The following is a 20,410-nucleotide window of genomic DNA, read 5'->3' on the forward strand; positions in this document are numbered from 1 at the left end:
AGATATGGCATTCATATTACATTTTACAAATACAAATACAATTAGTTATATAGTATATTATAGTATACTATGTCCGTACTATCGCGTTATATATATATATATAAGTAATAACTGCTATAACAAAGCGAAAACAAAATTCACAAAAAAAAGAGATTAGATAAAAAAAAAACAAAGAGTGAGTGAGGAATTGAAATAATAACAAAACAAAGAGACGCCCTTAAATATTCTTCCGATGTTGTAGTTGTAGTTGTAGTAGTAGTAGGTACATATATGATATATATATTATATATATATATATATAAAAATAAACTTATACAAAAGCATTTGACGATATGCTGCTCGTGTGTGATCCAGACTCTACCAGACGCTGCATTTGTTCGCCGGATTCATGGTGCTGCCGATTTCGCAGTTGTAAGCGCGTGCGAAATCGCGCGAATTCGAGAGCGGACCCAGGACTCGGACAAAGCCGGGCGAATGCACCGACGATCGGATCTTGGTTAACGCATCCTGCGGTCGCATCGAACCGCACCAAATTTGCGCATAGTTGAGAAAGAAGAGCTGATCGTGCGTCATATTCAGCGCCGGCAACAGTTGCTCCCTCCCATGCAGCTTCTCCCACTTCTTGTATGCCTAAAAAGATGATTATCAGTAAAATGTGATAATGAATTGTGTGCATTGTTCGGTACTCACTCGGAATGCCTGCTTTAGGCCACCGTTGTCCGCAATATTCTCGCCCTGCGTCATCCGCCCGTCCATGAACATGTCCACCTCGTTGATCTTGTAGCGCGAATACTGATCGATCACACATTGAGTGCGCTCACGGAACGCCTCGATGGTCGCATTGTTCCACCACTGCATCATGTTGCCCTCCTTATCGAACTGTCGCCCCTTGTCGTCGAAGCCATGCGTGATCTCGTGTCCGATCACCACGCCAATACCGCCATAGTTGAGCGACTTGGGAAAGTGCTGACTGTAGAACAACGGTTGCAATATGCCAGCGGGAAAGACTGAGAAAGAGATCAAGTTCAAGACAGGTTGAAAGATTGTAAGTAAAAAAACTACAGTCGAGTATGTTTGAAAGTATTTCTTAAATAACTTCTACACGTTTTATCTGATCTATATATAAAAAGGGAAGTGACGATCAGTGAATACTAATCACGAGTTAAAGTAATTTAGCACTTTGCAAATCAGATTGTTAATTAAAGAATAGCTAACAAACATGAAGTATGCATCGATAGGAAAAAGTTTAGAATGAACAAATATTTAGGGAATATCTTGAAGAAAGGAGTTGTAAAATATGTGAAATGGAAACAAGAATTCATCTATAGCATACAGATAGAATTATAGAATACTTACTAAAAAGTATGCTTTTTAGTTTTAGTTTAATTCAATCTTAAAAAGTAGCTGCTATAGATGAATTCTTTATTACATTTCTAAGTAATTCCTAACTGTAAAGTTTAACAGGAACATTTTTGAACAAAAATAGGTTAGCTGGATCTTAATTTGATAATTTAATAAAGAAAAAGGTGATCTACAAAGAGCAGAAACTTAAACTTTATTAAATAAAGATTTTATAACTAAAAATGGAAAAACAACCAAAGAGGCGATCTTGACATGTGCAGAAATCAAAAACTCGTACTTTATTAAATAAAGATGTTATTGCTTAGAGTTGAAGATCAAATGAAATGACAAAGATTGTAAGAAACAGAAAAATAAGGGAAGGGAGGGGAAAAAACTCAAGGTGAACAATGAAGAAAAATGTTCTACGAAAAAGTAAGTTGATAAAATAAAATAATGCAAAATGCTGAATCAGCTGAAACTGAAGCTGAATCTAAGAGCAGAAAATATATACATATGTATGTTATTATAGTGTAATATACATATATATTTTCATATTACATATTGTATTACATAGAAGAAAGAAGATCAAAGTGGCAACATTGAAGCTTAAGCTACGTCGTGCTCACCTATATCATTTTTGTTGGGATTGTAGAAGGCATTGACCACCGCTGGCTCAGTGGTCCACTTCTCCTTGTCCACCGGCTGGCGCAGCAGATGCAACAGCTTCTCCGACTCCCAGTGCAGAATGCTTAGCACATTGTCGATAAAATTGTCGGAGACAATCGTAAGCTATAAGAAAGAAGATCGAGTTAGTTAAGCGATAGCATAGATAGAAAGATATAGAAACCACTTACATTGACATACTCCTGCTCCAGTTCGGTGACATTGGTGAGTATCTCGGGGTAGCCGATGCGTTCGTTCATCGAATCAGCCTTCTCTTTGGCCACCGCCCGTGTCTCATCGTCCATCCAATGATTCTCGGCGAGCAGCTCATTGAACGCAGCGCGTATGTTGTGAATCATCTCGAGGGCAACCTCTTTGCTATCCTGATTGAAATTATCCCGTATGAACAACGCACCGACAGCGACGCCCAACTTTTTGTTCGTCCATTCGACGCACTGCGACCAACGAGTGCGCTCCGATTGAATGCCCATCAGGATTTTGCGAAACTCGACTCGCTCCCGCTGAAAATCATCAATCATATGCGTGACCAGCGACATGACCAAACGCCACAGCATATAGTTGTGTATAACCCGACGATCCGTCCGCTTCAGTATGTGTCCCATCTCTTGCAAATACTGCAATCCATACGTGACCAACGGTTCGTCCTCCTCCAGTTTGATATCATCGCCCAGCGCCGTCTGCAGATACGTCGTCCAGTTGAGCTGCGGCACAAGTGTTTGCACCTCACGCAACGACATCTTGCGATAGATGACGCTCGTATCGTGACGATCCGCCTCCGCCAGCGACACATTCACCAGCTGCGTCTCGAAGAGCACCACCTCCTGAAGTTCAGCTGCTGCGGTCGCCGGATTGGCGCCCAACAGCAGCGCAATCTGTGTCATATACTTGTGATACGCCTGCCGATCGTTGTAGCTGCTCGCCTTCAGGTAATAATCTCGCGATGGCAACGCATATTGCAGCTGATCCATTTGCAGTATGTTCACCGAACTGTTCTTGTCATCCGCTCCCACATACAGCTCGATCAGCACCGCTTCGCTGTAGTTCAGTCGCAGCACGCCCATCAGCTGCTCCACGCTCAGATCCGACGGCGGCTGCCAATCCGTCTCGATCACCGGCCAGCCGCCCAAGGCTCGCAGCACTTGCTCCAGCCGACCGACGCCTATTTTGCGTATTTGGGCTGCAAGAAGAAGTTGTATTCAATAAACTGGCTAAGATGAACATTTAAGTAGTTGACTCTACTCGAGCTTACATCCCAAAGCATTTCCTATTTTCACTGCATTACTTTCTCGACAACTAGTAAATTGATTTATAATGCTAAGAACCTAACTTAAGATCAAAGAAGATCAACTAAAGATATTTAAATTGTAATAAACAAAGATCCTCGCTGTCCTTAAGGTATTATCAGTTAAATATACAAAATGAATACCGAAAAATGACTGAAATATACCTTAATGAATATTTTTGACTGAGACATCCTTAAATATTCTAATTTAATACCACAAAAAGATGTATATTTGGTATATTGACAAAAATAATAAATTCATTCCAAAGCATTTCATATTTCTACTGCATTTACTTTCTCGACAACTAATAAATTCATTAATAATCCTACTAACTTAAAAGCTTTGTTCGGTATTATCAGTCAAATATACCAAAAAAATGCTTAAATATGCCGAAATTAATATATATTAGACTGAGATCCTTAAATATACTAAATTATTACCGGAAATACTGCCACATACCAATATGTATATTTGGTATATTGACCAAAATAATAAATTCCACATTTTTCCACTGCATTACTTTCTCGACTACTAATAAATTTATTTGTGAACTCTATAAAAATTCGAAAGTGATTATATTAAAACAAATAACGATATTACAAATAAAGGCCATCACTGCCCGTGCTATATTATTAGTTAAATATACCAAATCCATACCGAAATAATACTGAAACACATCAAAATGCATATTTGGTATATTGACAAAAGTTTCATGCATTTTTAGTAGACACGAAGTTATAAAACCATTAAACAAAAATAGAAATTTATAAATTTCTGCTCTGGATTGGTGGAAAACTGTGATAATCATTTTGTTATCATATTAATCAATATATTTTGTTATTATTTTAAGACAAATTTCAACATTTAATAAATAAATTTTATATCTTTAATTTTAATATTTGCCGAGGTATAGTTTTTATGCGAGTGACATCCTAAATCTTTATTTTATTTTTATTTTGTTGCGCGTTTTATCACTTAAAATTTGTATTTGACATCAAGAGGATTTACCATTCGAGTACCCCCAAATAACGTTTTAATTAGCGAACAGACATCAATATAGTCTATCATGATAACTGATAGCTTTAGCTTGAAAATTAGCAAAGTATAGCTGGTGTATTATCCGATATCTTGATAGCTTCATGAGCGGAAAGACGGATAAGATTGTGACTGTTACTCGTATTTGATGTCTAGACATACATATAATGAATATTGACTCTTCTGATATTTTACATTTAGTGAGCTAAGTCATTAAATTTGTTATTTGCATTTTAAATTTCTATGCCAACTCTACGTCTATATACTATATTTCTATTACTATTTATTATTACATTTTATTATTGAAATATAAAAACGAATATTGCATTTCAAAATAAACAAAAGAGATTCGAAATTCATGCCTGCAGTATTTTCAGAGTATTTTACCTACTTATAGTATTTTTTAATAACTTTAGTATTTTTCTAGCAATCGTAGTATTTTATGTATTTCACTCAATATTTCGAGCTACTCACGTATGTCCATGCAGCTCTTGAAGAAGGTCTTTGCCTTGATCGTTGCCTCGTTGTCACGATCATCGATCGGTTCATCGAGAACGCCTCGCAGCACCAACTGTTGCTGGTCGGAGAGCACCTAAAGAGCATCGTTTTTTGGGAGAGAGCTCTATTAGAGTTACATAATAAATCGCTGGCAGCGACAAAAATATTGCAAGCTTACCTCAAACGTGCTGATCGAGCTGCGATCCTCGGGAATGGGATGCACTTTATTCCAAGTGCCGCAGGCAAACTGAAAGAAGTCCTCACACGGATCGGCCGTCAAGTCCATGGCCGATAGTAAAGAGGCCGCTGCAATCGATGTGATAAAAACAATCGGTCAATCAATAGCTTATCTAGCAGCTGTGAAGTCCCATGTCATAATTCATAAATGCTGCGTTCATAAAACACACTCGCAAATTTTATCATTCAAACAAAATTTACGCCAAAAGTTTGTTCAAAGGAATTCCTATACTCGTACTTTCTTTTTTTTGGATTTGGTGAGTGTCTGCAAAAGTTAATTGCAGCCAAACTGTTGAAACAAACAAAAGGGGCGACACATCCATAAATCACAGCAACTATGCGCATTCAAAATTTGAACCAGAGCTGCCAACTCTGTTCGAAAAAGGAGCTGCCGTCAGAGCTAATAAATCACACTCACGATAGACGACACAGACAATTGAGCAAACGACGCTATCTATTCAGATAATGGACATTATTTTATGCACCGTTTTGCACTTCAAAAAGCATGTTCGCAAACTTTCAATTCAATTTTAGTGCAAAGGCGCTCTTCAAACTGTTTTATTTGTCTGCTAAAAGTATTTGAAGTTGGCTGCCCTAAAAAGTATGCTACAAATATTTCACAAAATTTCTTCGAAAATTCGCAGTTGAAATGACATTTTTTAGAAGTGTAAATTTCTTTGATTCATGGGAATCTAAGTTAAAAATTTGAAATATATATTTAAAGGCGTATACGTAATTTCATATTGCAAGACTTCAATAGTCGTTTGAACTTCATATCAAATTCAAAATGGATCAACTTTCAAATAGGTGCATATTATGCTTGAGTTTCGAACAGTATGTGGAAAATATTTAATTTGAAATTAACAAAAAAAAAAATATGACGCATCTTCTTTTAGCATCTCACACTTTTTTAGTATTAAAAACTTTCAAGACGGAACTCATTTTCAATTCAATTGCCACGCAAAGCACAAAACCCGAATGGGAAATGGAAAATGGGATGAAACGTTGTGAGTTTGGGATTCCAGCTACGCACATCCTTGGTTGCCAATTAATGAAATGTCTTGGAGTTTGCCGCATTTTGTGGCATAAAAGCGCGAAGTACTTACCAAAAACAAAAAAAAAAAACAAGAAAAAGAAAGAAGCGAAAAACAATTGTCTCCGAGGGAGGCAGAGAGAGAAGAAGTGAGGAGCGCATTAACTATTCTGCGGCGGCGACTATTATGCATTTGTTATGCATGCATGCGATGTGGCATGCGGCATATGCGACATGTGGCATCAACCAAATGTCACATTCCCAGCTCATATTCTTTTCGCTCTCCTCTCTCCGCTCTTCGCTCGCTTTCTCTCCGAGTTTCTCGCTCTCTTGGGGCGACCCATAAAAAGGTCGTTAAACGCCGCCTGTCTTTCGCTAGCCGATGGAGGGCAAGAGGAAAGGGTTGGGAGGGGGGAGGGGGGGAGGAGCGACAAGGACTCGCTGGAGACGCTTGATGACTTGGCAAATGCATTTGGACATATAACCGTGTGGCCATCATCAAAGCCATACCGGGACATATAATCAACATCAAATGCGAGCCGCTGCCGATAAACCACGCTTAATTGCTAATAAATAATTGAAAAGACGCCCTCGCTTTGTCACCCCTTTCATCCCCCACCCACGGGGGGAGGAAGGAGGCGTGGCATACGCACACAACCATAGAGAGAGAGAGAGGATGATTGACAGCGCCGCCATTTGGCTGTCAGGAAGAGTAACAAGTAAGAAAGCTATAGTTGAGTGTGCTCGACTGTGAGATACCCTGTACCGATTTTGAATAAAAGCAAACAAAGTCGATATTATTCTAAAAATATTTACCAAATTAATATACCCCAAAAATACTAAGAAGTAAGAAAGCAACCCATTTTGAATAAAAGCAAAACATTGCGGTATTACATTTAATATACCAAATTCATACACCACAAAAACACTAAAAATATACCGAAAGTTAATTTGGTATACTCATATAGTAATACATTCCTTAGTGAGTAGGATTTATTGCCTATACAAACAATTTTTTTTAAATAACTTCTACTATTTTCGTCTAATCGCTATGAAATTTTCAGGAATCCAAAAAAATATAGTTGTTATTGTATGTACCAAAAATTTATTGATTTACCGAGACGAAAGTAGGCGTGGCAAAAATTTGAAACAAACTTGATCTGCGTGCAAACATAATAAGTGCTGTCTTAAAAATTATGCCTTCATCTCTTATAGCCTCTGAGATCTTGGTTTTCATACAGACGGACTGTTGACGCTGATTAATAATATATATACTTTATAGGTTCAGAGATGTCTCCTTTTGCCTGCTACATACATTTCATGGAGTCACAAAGTCATAATACCCTTCTACCCTGTGGGTATCGGGTATAAAAACCAAGTGCCTGCTAACGACAGCAAAATCCCGCAATGTCCCGCATCATCATCATCATCATCGTGGACATCATCGTTGTGGTCAGGTGGTCAACTTACTCACCTGTTCGCACGCATTCCTGCGTCATGCAGATGTTTTCCTGACCGCCATCTCCTCCTGTCAGTCCTCCTCCTCCTCGTCCTGCCCCATGGCCAACTCCATCTGAGCTCGTCTTGTAGTCATCTGCAATTAGAGAACATTTTTCAGTTTCGCTAACAGGTATTCAATTGTCTCTTTCACACACACACACACACATACACTCATAACACACACACACGCACACCTTTTAAAACATCTCTAGAAATTCCCCCCCTTAAGATAGCCGCTGTCTCGATTTAAAAACCACTCAGGCAAATTGAATTTGAATTTTTCATTAAAACGGATTTACAACATCGCCAGCCAGTTGAGTTAAAGGCATAGCAATTAAACGTTGACCGACTGGCAGTTACGCTGTAATTTTTGAAGCGTTTCAAGTGCTTTAAAATGTTATAAAGCATGACTTGAAAGCAAGCCACATTTTCACATTTCGCTAAATGAAATCAAATTTAGTAATATTAAATAATAGGTTAGAAATACTAGAAGATACCCTGTAAGGCCAGCATCTAAGCAAAAGTATTTGAACTAATTATGTACTTTTTTAACCAATTATACAACTTTCCTATAACAAAAAAGTATTTGAACGATTTTTTAGCCAATTGTACAAGTTTGGTATCCAAAATTTCTTCACATTTCGCTAAATGAAATAAAATTTAATATGAATAATGGGCTGGACAAACTTGCATATGAAATGGGAAAAGCAAGAAAATGTTTTCAGCTTTAAGTGAGCGCAACATTTATTTGTAACATTGTGGGTTACCTGGTGTAGTTCTTTTGGGGGTAATATAAGTGACAACCCCCTGAAAATAAATACAAGAAAGGGAATGAACAAGAAGGAGAGAGACAGAGAGCGAGAGAGAGAGGGGGAGGGGAAGGGGGAGAGAAAGTTCTACATCGACAGCTCATTTTTTATTTAATGAACATAAAAAGTTGACGGCTCAACGTGTTTCGCCTCCTTCCATCTCCTGCTGCTGGTCGATAGCTCATCGATTGGAGGCACTCGGAATACACGGCACATGTTGCATGTGGCCCTTTTATAATTGTACTCCCCTCTCTCTCTCTCTCTCTCTCTCTCTCCCTCTGTCTCTTTCTGCTGCGCATTTGATTCAGCTGGTTGAATAACAATTTACATATTCTGCAAGTTCCTTTGGCTTCCTTGCCTTGGCTCGCTTGCGTTTCCATTGGGGGCAAATCAAACACCTTCGTCGCTAATACCGAACCCGACACCGGATGTTTGCCACAATGTTGCACCACCATCAGTTGGGCTTTATTGTGTTGTATAGTATCCCAGCCACAGGAGGAAGCTCCTCGAGTAATTAGCTCAAGTGTTTATACATCTAATTGGTTCACTTCTGTTCAGTTCAGCTGGGGAAAAGTACACGAGGCAAAAGTGGATTCGAGGAAGTTCACACCAAAGATGTGGAAATGTGGCAAACAAAGCCCCAAAAAAGGAAATAAACAAGTGGGGCAAAAGTGAGACTTCACATAAAATTTCGTGTTCAGGTAAACCAATTTATGTAGCATAATGAAGGTTATTGATTAGGCAACGTTAACAGTTAACATAGAGAAATCAACATAGGAAATTTGAACACACTAGATAATATGAGATATGAGCTTTGAAACAGATGGACAGACGGAACGCCGGATAATGACAGTAGATAATATGGTAACTGAGATATGAGCTTTGAAACAGATGGACAGACGGAACGCCGGATAATGACTGTTAGTAAATTTCAGAAAGGAATCACTTTTCTTAAATACATTTCATTTTGAAACAGATGGACAGATGGAACACCGGATAATTACTGTTAGTAAAATTCAGAAAGAAATCACACTTCTTAAATACATTTCATTTTGAAACAGATGGACAGACGGAACGCCGGATAATGGCTGTTAGTAAATTTCAGAAAGGAATCACACTTCTTAAATACATTTCATTTTGAAACAGATGGACAGACGGAACGCCGGATAATGACAGTAGATAATATGGTAACTGAGATATCAGCTTTGAAACAGATGGACAGACGGAACGCCGGATAATGACTGTTAGTGAATTTCAGAAAGGAATCACACTTCTTAAATACATTTCAATATTTATACGTTTCGAAAAAAATATTGTATTACTAGTTCAATAAAAACAAGTATATTTTAAAACATTTTCAAATAAAGGTCGCATCACAAATCGATTTCCATTGCAGCGTTTCATTTCCAGCATTCCAGCTGCACTTGATGCTGATCACGTCCATCGTATCGCGTGATCAATTTATCGATTATTCTCATGGAATTTTGCCATCTCTAATCAAATTGCGCATACGCAATTTTGCATCGTGCATCTGCACGAAAGCAACGTGGATCAATGCAAAATGTAGATCAAGTTAATAAATTATGTGTGAATAATGAATGAAATAATAATGTGATCAATTGGGGAGTAGAGCTGGTAAGTTGATCATTAAAGAATATACAAATTTTTTTTCAATTTCCAAATAAAAAATCAGCATCAGCATTCTTTACTATATATATTACATATAAAAATGCGAAATGACGAAATGCAATTGAAAAGTGAAAGTGCCGGTAACAAAGAATTCAATGCAAAAAAGTAAATTGCTCAATGAAAATCGTGGAAATTTTAAAAGTCTGACATAACATAATTTGCATTTAAAGCACATATAATAAACATATATTTCATACTTATATGAAATGACGTAATGCAAATGCAATTGCATAAGCGAAAGTAAAAATGCTGCCAAATGCCGGTAACAAAGAATTCAAATTGATATTGCGAGAAATGAATGAATGAATTATATACAGAATTGAGATAATTACACAAGGGTGTGAAAAAATGAGACGGATCAAACAAATTTGGCAAATTCTCGAACAAAGAAAATCAGCAGATTTCACATGCAAATCTGCTAATGTGCTTTCCATATACGATATATTATATTTCAGTAATATTTCTTGTGATAAAGAAGTTCAAAAATATATGGCTAAAAACATAATTTGGAATTATTCACTTTGCATAGCTTATCTACTATATACATACATCTGAGGATTAAAAAATATCACCACCAAGTAATAAAGCTACAGTCGAGTGTGCTCGACTCTGAGATACCCGATATCCATTTTGAATAAAATCAAAACAACGGGGTATTAATTTTAAAATATACCAACTACCAAACAAGGATATGTTTAGTATATTGAGATACTACTACATTCAAAATATATCAAATATTGAAGTGGGTGTTTCTTTCATACAAAGGTATTTCTTAAATAACTTCTATAAATTGTATCTGATCGCATTTAAAGTACTCCTAAATACAGTAGTTATTATAGTATGTACCGAAAAGCGACCGAAAAGCTTCAAAATTAAGCTTGTTATTTATTTTTTTCGATTTGGGGTGGGTGTGGCAAATGTTTAGAAGCAACTTGATCTGCGTGCAAAAATAACAAGTGCTGTTCAAGTGCTGTTATGTCTCTATCTCTAATAGTCTCTGAGATCTAGGTGTTCATACGGACGGACGGACGGACGGACAGACAGACAGACACACAGACGAACATAGCTGTATCGTATTTTACTTTATGGGTTCAGAGATTTCTAATTCTGCCTGTTACATACATTTGAAATTTACTTTGATTCCATAAATAAATTACTGAATTAAATGTACTATATATACAAAATTAGTTTTTCAAATTTGCATTACCAGAATCTTCAGTTATATGCCCTACAAAAGAAAGGTAGAAATAAAAATGTTATTTTAAATAAACCTATCAAATATGCATCTCATTATGTATTATACATTTTTATCAATATCTCAACTTGGCCAGCTTAATGTTGTTTTTTTTTCTTATTCACACCATTCGCAACGTATTTATAGATAACAAACTTATTTTTAAAGCTGTGTGTTGAGAGTTTTATATAGGCTTTTGATGATGATGATGATGATGGTGGCAGGTGGAAAAGGGTCGTTGAATGAATGAATTTCATGTTTTTGGTGCTAAATATGAAAAGCACGTTTTTTTTTTTACAACATGTCGCACGTTGTGTGTATGTGTGTGTGTGTGTGAGTCATTCAATTAAATAGACTTGCGCTGGCAATCGATTGAAAGTCCGCAACAAGCGAAGAATTCCTAGGGACAATTGATTGGTTTTTCCAAAATGTAAATGAGAAACGAGGCATTGGAAGGTGCGGGGGTGCGGGGGTGCAAGGGGCAGATAACACAGATAATGAGAGCAGTAAAAATGTTGTTGCTGATGTTGTTGTTGTTGTGCTATGCGAATGAATGCAAAATGTTGAGCAATGCCACAAAGGGACTTGAGAAGAAGGCATCAGCAAGAAGGTGGCGGTTGAAGGGGGAGACAGAGGGGGGAGACGGAGGGGGGAGGGAGGAGGGTTGTGGCCTGGCTGGAATGTGCGAGCCACAAAAGTGACACAGGAAACAGGCGCTGTGGCATTGTTGCCGCCTGTTGCTGCTGCTGCTGCTGCTGCTTGTTTGACATATTTTATAATTGAATTTCAAAGCGTCGCACGGGGCATTTAATGCAGGCGGAAATGAAAGGCGCCACAGCTCGCTCTGTGGCACGTGGTATGTACGTAAGTGTGTGTGTGTGTGTGTACCACTGTCAACAGCAGCCGCCTGTTGCTCTGCCTCACTAACTGAGTGACTGACTAAATGAGTGATTGAATGAGTGACTGAATGCCGCCTGTTGCTCGTTGCTTGCTGCTTGCTGCCTGTTGCTGCGTTGAAAGGAAATTGAGTTTTTGCAGCATTTGTGTTTTTGAGCATTGCGGATATGACACGCCCCCTCCGTCACTCCCCCTTTTACATAATGCGCCACACAGAATTCACTTAACATGCAATGCTACAGAGCAAACGGATGCCGACACTTGATTGCCTGCGCTGTTGCTGTTGCTGACCCAATTTCGTGTGTCAACTGTTGTTCCTGTTGCAACTTTGCTGTTGTTGTTGTTGTTGCAACAACAACACCGCTTCATTGTCTCAGTCCCTGCAGAGCTGCTTGCAACTTTGAAACTTTCAAGCAATTCTCGTTGCCCACTTCGAATTCTTCGGCCGGATTCCATTCTTTGCTTCCACTTCTACTGTGGATTCTTCGACTATTCTACTGTCTACATTTAGTATTCTTTAGTGATAACTATTCTGTTAAACATACTCTTAATTCCATTGTTGTTGCTACTGATAATTCTATATGGCTAATTATGCCCGCTACCCATTTGATAGAAGGGTATTTGTGCCTTTAGGAAGGAAACAGCGGTTTACTAATTTTGTATATTTTAAATACTATTTTTTATATACCAAATATTAAATCAGTATATTTTCAGTACTTTTTCGGTTTATTAATGTTGAATGAAATGGTTTATTTATATACCAAATATTATTCAATCAATATTTTTTCGGTTGATACTTGAATAAAATAGTATATTTATATACCAAATATCGAATTAATATTATTTCACTTTATTAATTTTGAATAAAATAGTATATTTATATATATTTTTTCGGTTGATACTTGAAAAAAATAGTATATTTATATACCAAATATCGAATCAGTATTATTTCAGTTTATTCATTTTGAATGAAATAGTTTATTTATATACCAAATATTAAATCAATATTTTTTCGATTGTTACTTGAATAAAATAGTATATTTATATACCAAATATCGAATCAGTATTATTTCAGTTTATTAATTTTGAATGAAATAGTTTATTTATATACCAAATATCGAATCAGTATTATTTCAGTTTATTAATTTTGAATAAAATAGTATATTTATATACCAAATATCGAATCAGTATTATTTCAGTTTATTAATGTTGAATGAAATAGTTTATTTATATACCAAATATTAAATCAATATTTTTTCGGTTGATACTTGAATAAAATAGTATATTTATATACCAAATATCGAATCAGTATTATTTCAGTATCATTTTGAATGGTACAGTATATTTATACATATACAAAATGTCAATTCAGTATTTTTTCGGACAATTCTTGAATAAATAGTATAATTATATACCAAATATCAAATTAGTACCTTTTAAGTCATTTTTGCTCTTATTAAAAATGCTTAGCGGGTATTTCACAATCAGGCACAGTCAACTGTAGCTTTCGATCTTTCTATTCTACAGTTGATTGAATTAATTAATTCAATTGTGAATTCCTCTACTAATCTTACTATTATTTCTTCTGCTTCAGTAATTAATAATTTAGCTGCGAACATTTTCAATTTTGCAGAGGTTTTTTTTATATCTTTGCTGCATTTAAATGTTTTCTGTATTTACTGCATTTTCTACTGCTGAATTTAATGGCTTTTGATCACAATTTACTGCTTACTTTGTAGCTACTTTTGCAAGATTTACTACTTCGACTTTTAAGACTATTTTCACTAATTTTTACATCTGCTTTCATCTGCTGTTTATTTTAATATTAATTACTCCACAATTGCTTAAGTTGCTAAGTTAACTAAAACTGATGCCAATGTTTCCTCTGTCATTTCTCACTCACAGTCTTTAACATTAGTAACCCGCTTAGTTGTCATTTCGCTTCTGCGTGTAATTTGCACTTAACGGCCACACAGTATTTAATACTGAAATTCACATAGCAATATTTGATACACACTTAACACTGACACACACAAAAAAATAACAAAAAATAGTATTGATAATAAAAACAAATGCTATTGCTTTTGTCTTTTCATTTAACGGCCTCTGAGTTTAGCTGCAATTGAGGCGGTTAAGTGAGTAATAGGTAATAAGTGTAGTCATATTTACAACTGCTTTTAGTTGATTGTACTACAAATTTCTATTGCTATTGCTATTCAGTCACCAACTCATTTTACTGCAATACATTTAACTATCACAAGTGCAACTTTTATTGCTATTGTACAACTGTTGCTGCTGGCTGTTGTTGGTTGTTGGTTGTTGACTTACCGGCATCCGTTAGCTCGTTGCGCGGATAGAACTGACACTGCTGATGCAAGCTGGCAAAGTAGATGGCCAGAGCACCGATTGCGGCGCCCAGAACCGTGAATGCGATGGCAAGAACAAAGAGACGCCGCCGTTGCTGTGTCTCCTTTAACAGCAACCAATCGCTGGCCACGGCCGTTGAGGCAGCAACAGTTGCATTGCGTCCACTCCCATCCGGACTGAGAAACACAACAGTTGGCAGCTTATGTTGCTGCTGCTGTTGCTGTTGCTGCTGCTGTGGCAACTGTTGCTGCTGCTGTTGCAGTTGCTGCTGCTGCGGCTGTTGACCCAGCAGCGGCGATACGACCGTCGCATTTAGCTCATCGAGCGCATTCGACTGCAGATAACCATTGTTCAGTTTGTTGTCACTTGTGGGCGCTGTGCCGCCGCTGGGCGTGGCCAACATATCGCTAACAAGCTGACGCTGCTGCTGCCGCAGTCGCAGTCGTTGCCGCTGCCGCTGCTGCTGCTTCTAACTTTTATCAGTTGCCTTTAGTTTGCTATTGATTTATTGACACCAGCGGCGGCTTATGAATAATCTGCAATGATGTTCCAACTGTCCACACTGCGGCTTTGCCAGTTAAGCTTCGCGCTCTTCACGTTGTCGGCACTGCAAAAACAGAAGACCACAATGACAACAACAAAAGATATTGATACATACACACACACACACGTACACATGAAAGAGAATCAAAATAAACAACTTAATACGCATTATCATTCAACTGTTTCAAGTGCTTCTTCGGCTGTGGTCACATGTGACCATCCACGAAATACTCGCTCGTGACATCGTTGAAGGCAAATGCATCCTGCTTAAGGTGTATCTGATTTTGAAGCTACGAAGTTGGCAGCGCTTCAGTGACAAGTGGACAGAGCTGCACTTTCCTTGTATTGTTGTATACTATGCAATAACTTTCAATGGAGTTGGCAGCTCACATTCTCTTCTTTGCTCGAGGCGAATCTGATTTTGGCATTCATTTTCTTACAAAGTTACGAAGTGACAAGTGGACAGTGCTGCACTTTTCTTATGTAGTATTTTATAACTGATCAATGACTTTCTGTGGAGTTGGCAGCTCACATTCTTTTCTTTACTCGAGGCGCATCTGATTTTGACATTCATTTTCTTACGAAGTTACGAAGTTGGCAGCGCTTCACTAACAAGTGGGCAGAGCTGCACTTTTCTTCTATTGCTGTATACTATGCAATAACTTTCAATGGAGTTGGCAGCTCATATTCTCTTCTTTGCTCGAGGCGCATCTGATTTTGACATTCATAGTTACGAAGCTACGAAGTTGGCAGCGCTTCACTGACAAGTGGACAGTGCTGCACTTTTCTTTTATTGTTGTATACTATGCAATAACTTTCAATCGAGTTGGCAGCTCACATTCTTTTCTTTATTCGAGGCGCATCTGATTTTGACATTCATTTTCATACGAAGTCACGAAGTTACGAAGTTGGCAGCGCTTCAGTGACAAGTGGACAGAGCTGCACTTTCCTTGTATTGTTGTATACTATGCAATAACTTTCATTGGAGTTGGCAGCTCACATTCTTTTCTTTATTCGAGGCGCATCTGATTTTGACATTCATAGTTACGAAGCTACGAAGTTGGCAGCGCTTCACTAACAAGTGGGCAGAGCTGCACTTTTCTTCTATTGCTGTATACTATGCAATAACTTTCAATCGAGTTGGCAGTTCACATTCTCTTCTTTATTCGAGGCGCATCTGATTTTAACATTCATTTTCTTATGAAGTGAAAAGTGGACAGTGCTGCACTCTTATGTAGTATTTTATAACTGGTCAATGAATTTCTGTGGAGGCAGCTCACATTCTTTTCTTCACTCGAGGCGAATCTGATTCTGACATTCATTTTCTTACGAAGTTACGAAGTGACAAGTGGATAGTGCTGCACTTTTCTTATGTAGTATTTTATAACTGGTCAATGACTTTCTGTGGAGTTGGCAGCTCACATTCTTTTCTTTACTCTCTAAGAAGGCAGCAGCAGAGTGAGAAGTGGAAAGTGCTGCACTTTTCTTGTACTGTTGTATTTTACAACAGCACCAGAGTGACAAGTTGACAGGACAAATTTAGACGCATTTCGTATTCAATCCTCTGTGTTCTTTAAATGCGATAAACTAAGTTTGTCAGAAGTTGTACATATAACATTTATTAAATATGAACTACCATTTACACACTGCTCAATGCTATTCCAACTGTCAATTGCAATATATTTATTGCAAGTATTTATCAATTGAAATTGCAATACAGTAAACACAAGGTGGCAGCTTTGTCATTCCAACTTAATGTCACATAATAAAAATGCAAATGAACGATATAAGCTCGTCAATAAATCATTGTGTTAAGTAACTTAAGCACTTGTGAATTTTGACAGACAGTTTGAATAAAAAAAAAAACGGAGAAAATCGAGTTTGACAACATGTTAAGTTTGCTTATTTCGCTTTGACAGCCGCATGCGAAATTGTCTTTTATATAAATGAAATTCTTTAACAATATTTTCCAAGCTAGTTACGAGTAATGAAAAGTGTTCTACCAGAATGCACCGAACTAAACAAGCTAGGTAATATGATACAAGCGTTCTATAATCATTTTGTAAGTGCAAACATTACAACAACGACAATAGCTATGAAATTATAATAAGATTGTAGATATAAATAACCATTAGGGTTAACCACAATTAGGCATAACTTTGGCTTGTAAATGAAGAAAAAAATAATCTGAAGCTCTAACAAATTTGCATTAATTTTCTTCACAGTTTATATAATTTCTTCAAACACTTTCATTGAGAAACAAACATATATCTCGTACCTTGAGTCGTATGAGTAATATTTATAAAAGCTTTGAACTCTAGCCGCTGGCATATAAATAAAACTGGTTAGATCGGATAATGATATCATATAGCTGTCATAGGAGCTATAGCTCAAAAAAACGTGTTTCTGTCTCAAATCATTAATTCATATTCTTTTTTTGTTTTAGAAATTTTGCTTAATTAATGAAAACGATATGAGTTATTATAAAACAATAATTTTTTGTAGATTTTATTTCTTTTTTTTTTTGGTAAGACAATTTAACGACACATTTATCATCGATCTTCAACTATATATCTTTGTATGTTAATTCTATTTGTTCTACAATTTATATTTGGAAATCCTGCATTAAGTAATTTTTACTAGCTAAAATTTTTTAATTTTAGATGTTTGAAATTCTTAGAGAAACAGATTAGATTTTCATATATATTTGAGTAATATAAACATTACAGATTTTTAAGGGCATGTATTTTGCCAATTCCTTATAAATCCAATTCGTATTTTAATATAAAAATATAAAATTTGTATAGAATTTGAGTTGGAGGCTCGTCGAAATTATACAGGTTTTTTACTGCCTTTTATTTTGTTGTTGTCTGAACCCAGCCTAATTGTCATAAATATTGCATTAAATCTCGTTGTCGATTGTTGCTGTTCTCCTTCTCGTTCCTAGTTGCAATACCATAATTTGATAGGCCCACTGACTGTCTGACTGCCTCAAGTGTCTAACACGATCATGGTAAACATGTTTGTGCTTGTTTGTGGTGGGTCGCCGGAAAGGCCGCGTAAAACGCATAAGAGAGAGAGATGCAAACAAAAAAAAGTTGCTCAACTTAAGATACAATTGAGATTTCTACAAATTTGCAAACTGAAACTAGTTCCCATCCATATTAAGAAACAGAAACGTAGATTAAAAGATTTGAATCAAAAGAGAGAGATAGAGAGAGAGAGAGAGATGGAGATGGAGATGGAGATGGAGAAGAGAAGACGCAGCTGGAGACAAGAGCTCTGTTGTTAAGCATGGGCCGCACCTGCGCAGGCTGCGGCCAAAAATGGTTTGGAGATTATGACGTTTGGAGACTTTGAGGCTGATTAGACGCCGTTAAGCCGGCAAAAAAAAAAAATAATAATAATAACGCGCACTAATTTGATCTCGTGATTAAAATATTAAAGGCAAATTAACAATTTAAGCGTTTTATGCAAATCGCTTCAACAATTTTGCCAGTCTTTCCACGTGAATTCTCTTTTGTAGCTGGCAACAACAAAAAAAAAAAAAAAAAACTTAAATACACAACACAAAAAGGAATTGTCAAAAAAAAATCACCACACCAAAAAATAGAAACATTTGCATTTCACATTGTATAACAAGTTAGACACAATAATAATACAAATCTATACTAAAGATTATTAGCAATATTCGGTACGATTCACTTTAGTAGTTTGTTAAATTTATAACTCAGAGATTTGCATTACTTTTTATTGCTGTAGCACCTTAATTGCCTTTTGCTGCGATTTGTTGCTGTTTGTTGTCGTGAAGTACGTTTTTCTATTAATATATTAATTCGGTTTTTTTTTTCTTTTTTGTCTGATATTTATATAGCCTTCGTAGGCCTCGTTTTTATTTTTGTTTTGAACAACAGTTACATTTAGCGCTTGCTTTTGCGTGTTGCGATTAGTGCGCTAGTGTGTGTGTGTGTGTGTGTCTGCGTGCGTGTAAATGAGCATATGGATGCGTGTGTGAGAATTGTTTTTGTTTGTGTTTGGTTGTGCCGCCAAACCGCGCGAAGCGACTTCTCGTTACGAACTGAACGCTGTGAACTGTCCTTAGCTTTTAAGCAGCAGGCGGCGGCAACTGTCGCCGCGGACAGCGGCAGCAGCGACGCAACGCGACGCCAGCGCAGACGGGTGGGCGCGCGCTAACGGGCAATTTTGACAGCGTGCGCCGGCAAACTCGACGCGACGACGACATAAAAAGCTCTTTTCCTTCATTTGCCTCCCTCTTGCTCGTTCTCTCTTGCACAAAAGGAAGTGCAGGCAAGGCAAAAACACACACGCACACAAAACTAAACGCGCTATTTGCTTAGTGTGGGCCATTTGGGCACACTTAAACACACAGGTACACTAACTACATACATTCATACATACATATATGTATTTGCATATGTATGTATGCAAATGGTATTCTCCCAAAAAATATGCCATTTTACACACTTCTTCTTTTACACTCACCTTCGCCATTTTTGTCATTCGTCATCCTTGATTGTTCAATTTTTTTTTTGGGGTGGGCATTATCAATGCGTGATCATCGTGTTTGTCATTTGTCAACAATTTTCATATTGTCCATTGTCCAACAACAAAAAAATTAATTACCGCCCTGTTTCAACGATAAGGCGCTATAGCAACAACAACGCCAATGAAAACAATGAAACGGACACAATTTTGTGCTTTGGCTTAGATTAATCATACTCCAAAAAACCTTTATATACATATGTATTCGTATATATATATATTTGATGCTAGGCCACTTCAGAGATACTTGAGATTTAATCACATTGATAAACCGTTGTTTACACGTTTCCCACATGCTTTTATTATTTATTAATATCGACACGAAAACGTAATGAAAATGCGACGCGTGGTATTTTTCATTGCTTCCATTTTTTTAGTTTTATCCAATTCCCTGATGCGCGACCCCTTGCAATTGATTGGGTTGAATAGACGAGTGTGTGCACTTAATGCCCGATCAAATCACAATTGCGTGGCAACTTTCAATTACAAATACGATTTACCGATTAACTGATTGATTGTACATTAATTTCGTTAAGTGCGTTTCCTTTCAATTCAGAGTGGACGGCAAGAAAAAAACTGAAATTCAAATAGTACATTTTGTAATTAGTGTGGCCGTTGAGGTCGGCCGTTAAAATATACCAAGTGACTAATTGCATTGTCCTTATGAGCAGCTTAAAAATCAATTGGCAGCACACAA

General features: G+C 37.0%; 1 protein-coding gene across 1 annotated transcript; it reads right to left on the minus strand.

Annotated features, from left to right (window-relative positions):
• Positions 1-249: 249 nt before the first annotated feature.
• LOC117567096 (neprilysin-1) lies at positions 250-19,242 on the minus strand. The gene is made up of 9 exons (XM_034246879.2): positions 18,898-19,242; positions 14,569-15,214; positions 7,586-7,705; positions 5,020-5,147; positions 4,818-4,935; positions 2,196-3,202; positions 1,968-2,130; positions 691-1,007; positions 250-630 (listed from the first exon to the last, which is right to left on the minus strand). The coding sequence occupies exons 2-9, from the start codon at positions 15,008-15,010 to the stop codon at positions 358-360; spliced, it is 2,568 nt and encodes an 855-aa protein (XP_034102770.1). The 5' UTR covers positions 15,011-15,214; positions 18,898-19,242; the 3' UTR covers positions 250-357.
• Positions 19,243-20,410: the final 1,168 nt, after the last annotated feature.

This window comes from Drosophila albomicans, chromosome X (assembly GCF_009650485.2).
Source record: "Drosophila albomicans strain 15112-1751.03 chromosome X, ASM965048v2, whole genome shotgun sequence".
NCBI classification, from domain to species: Eukaryota; Metazoa; Arthropoda; class Insecta; order Diptera; family Drosophilidae; genus Drosophila; species Drosophila albomicans.

Bases quoted from the DNA above. Each gene is read 5' to 3' on its own strand.
- LOC117567096 (XM_034246879.2), bottom strand. From the start codon at position 15,010: ATGTTGGCCACGCCCAGCGGCGGCACAGCGCCCACAAGTGACAACAAA. The intron at 5,148-7,585 runs GTGAGTAAGTTG...CATCGATTGCAG, and splicing joins GCAGGAATGCGTGCGAACAG to CGGCCTCTTTACTATCGGCC. The intron at 631-690 runs GTGAGTACCGAA...TCATCTTTTTAG, and splicing joins GCCTAAAGCAGGCATTCCGA to GCATACAAGAAGTGGGAGAA.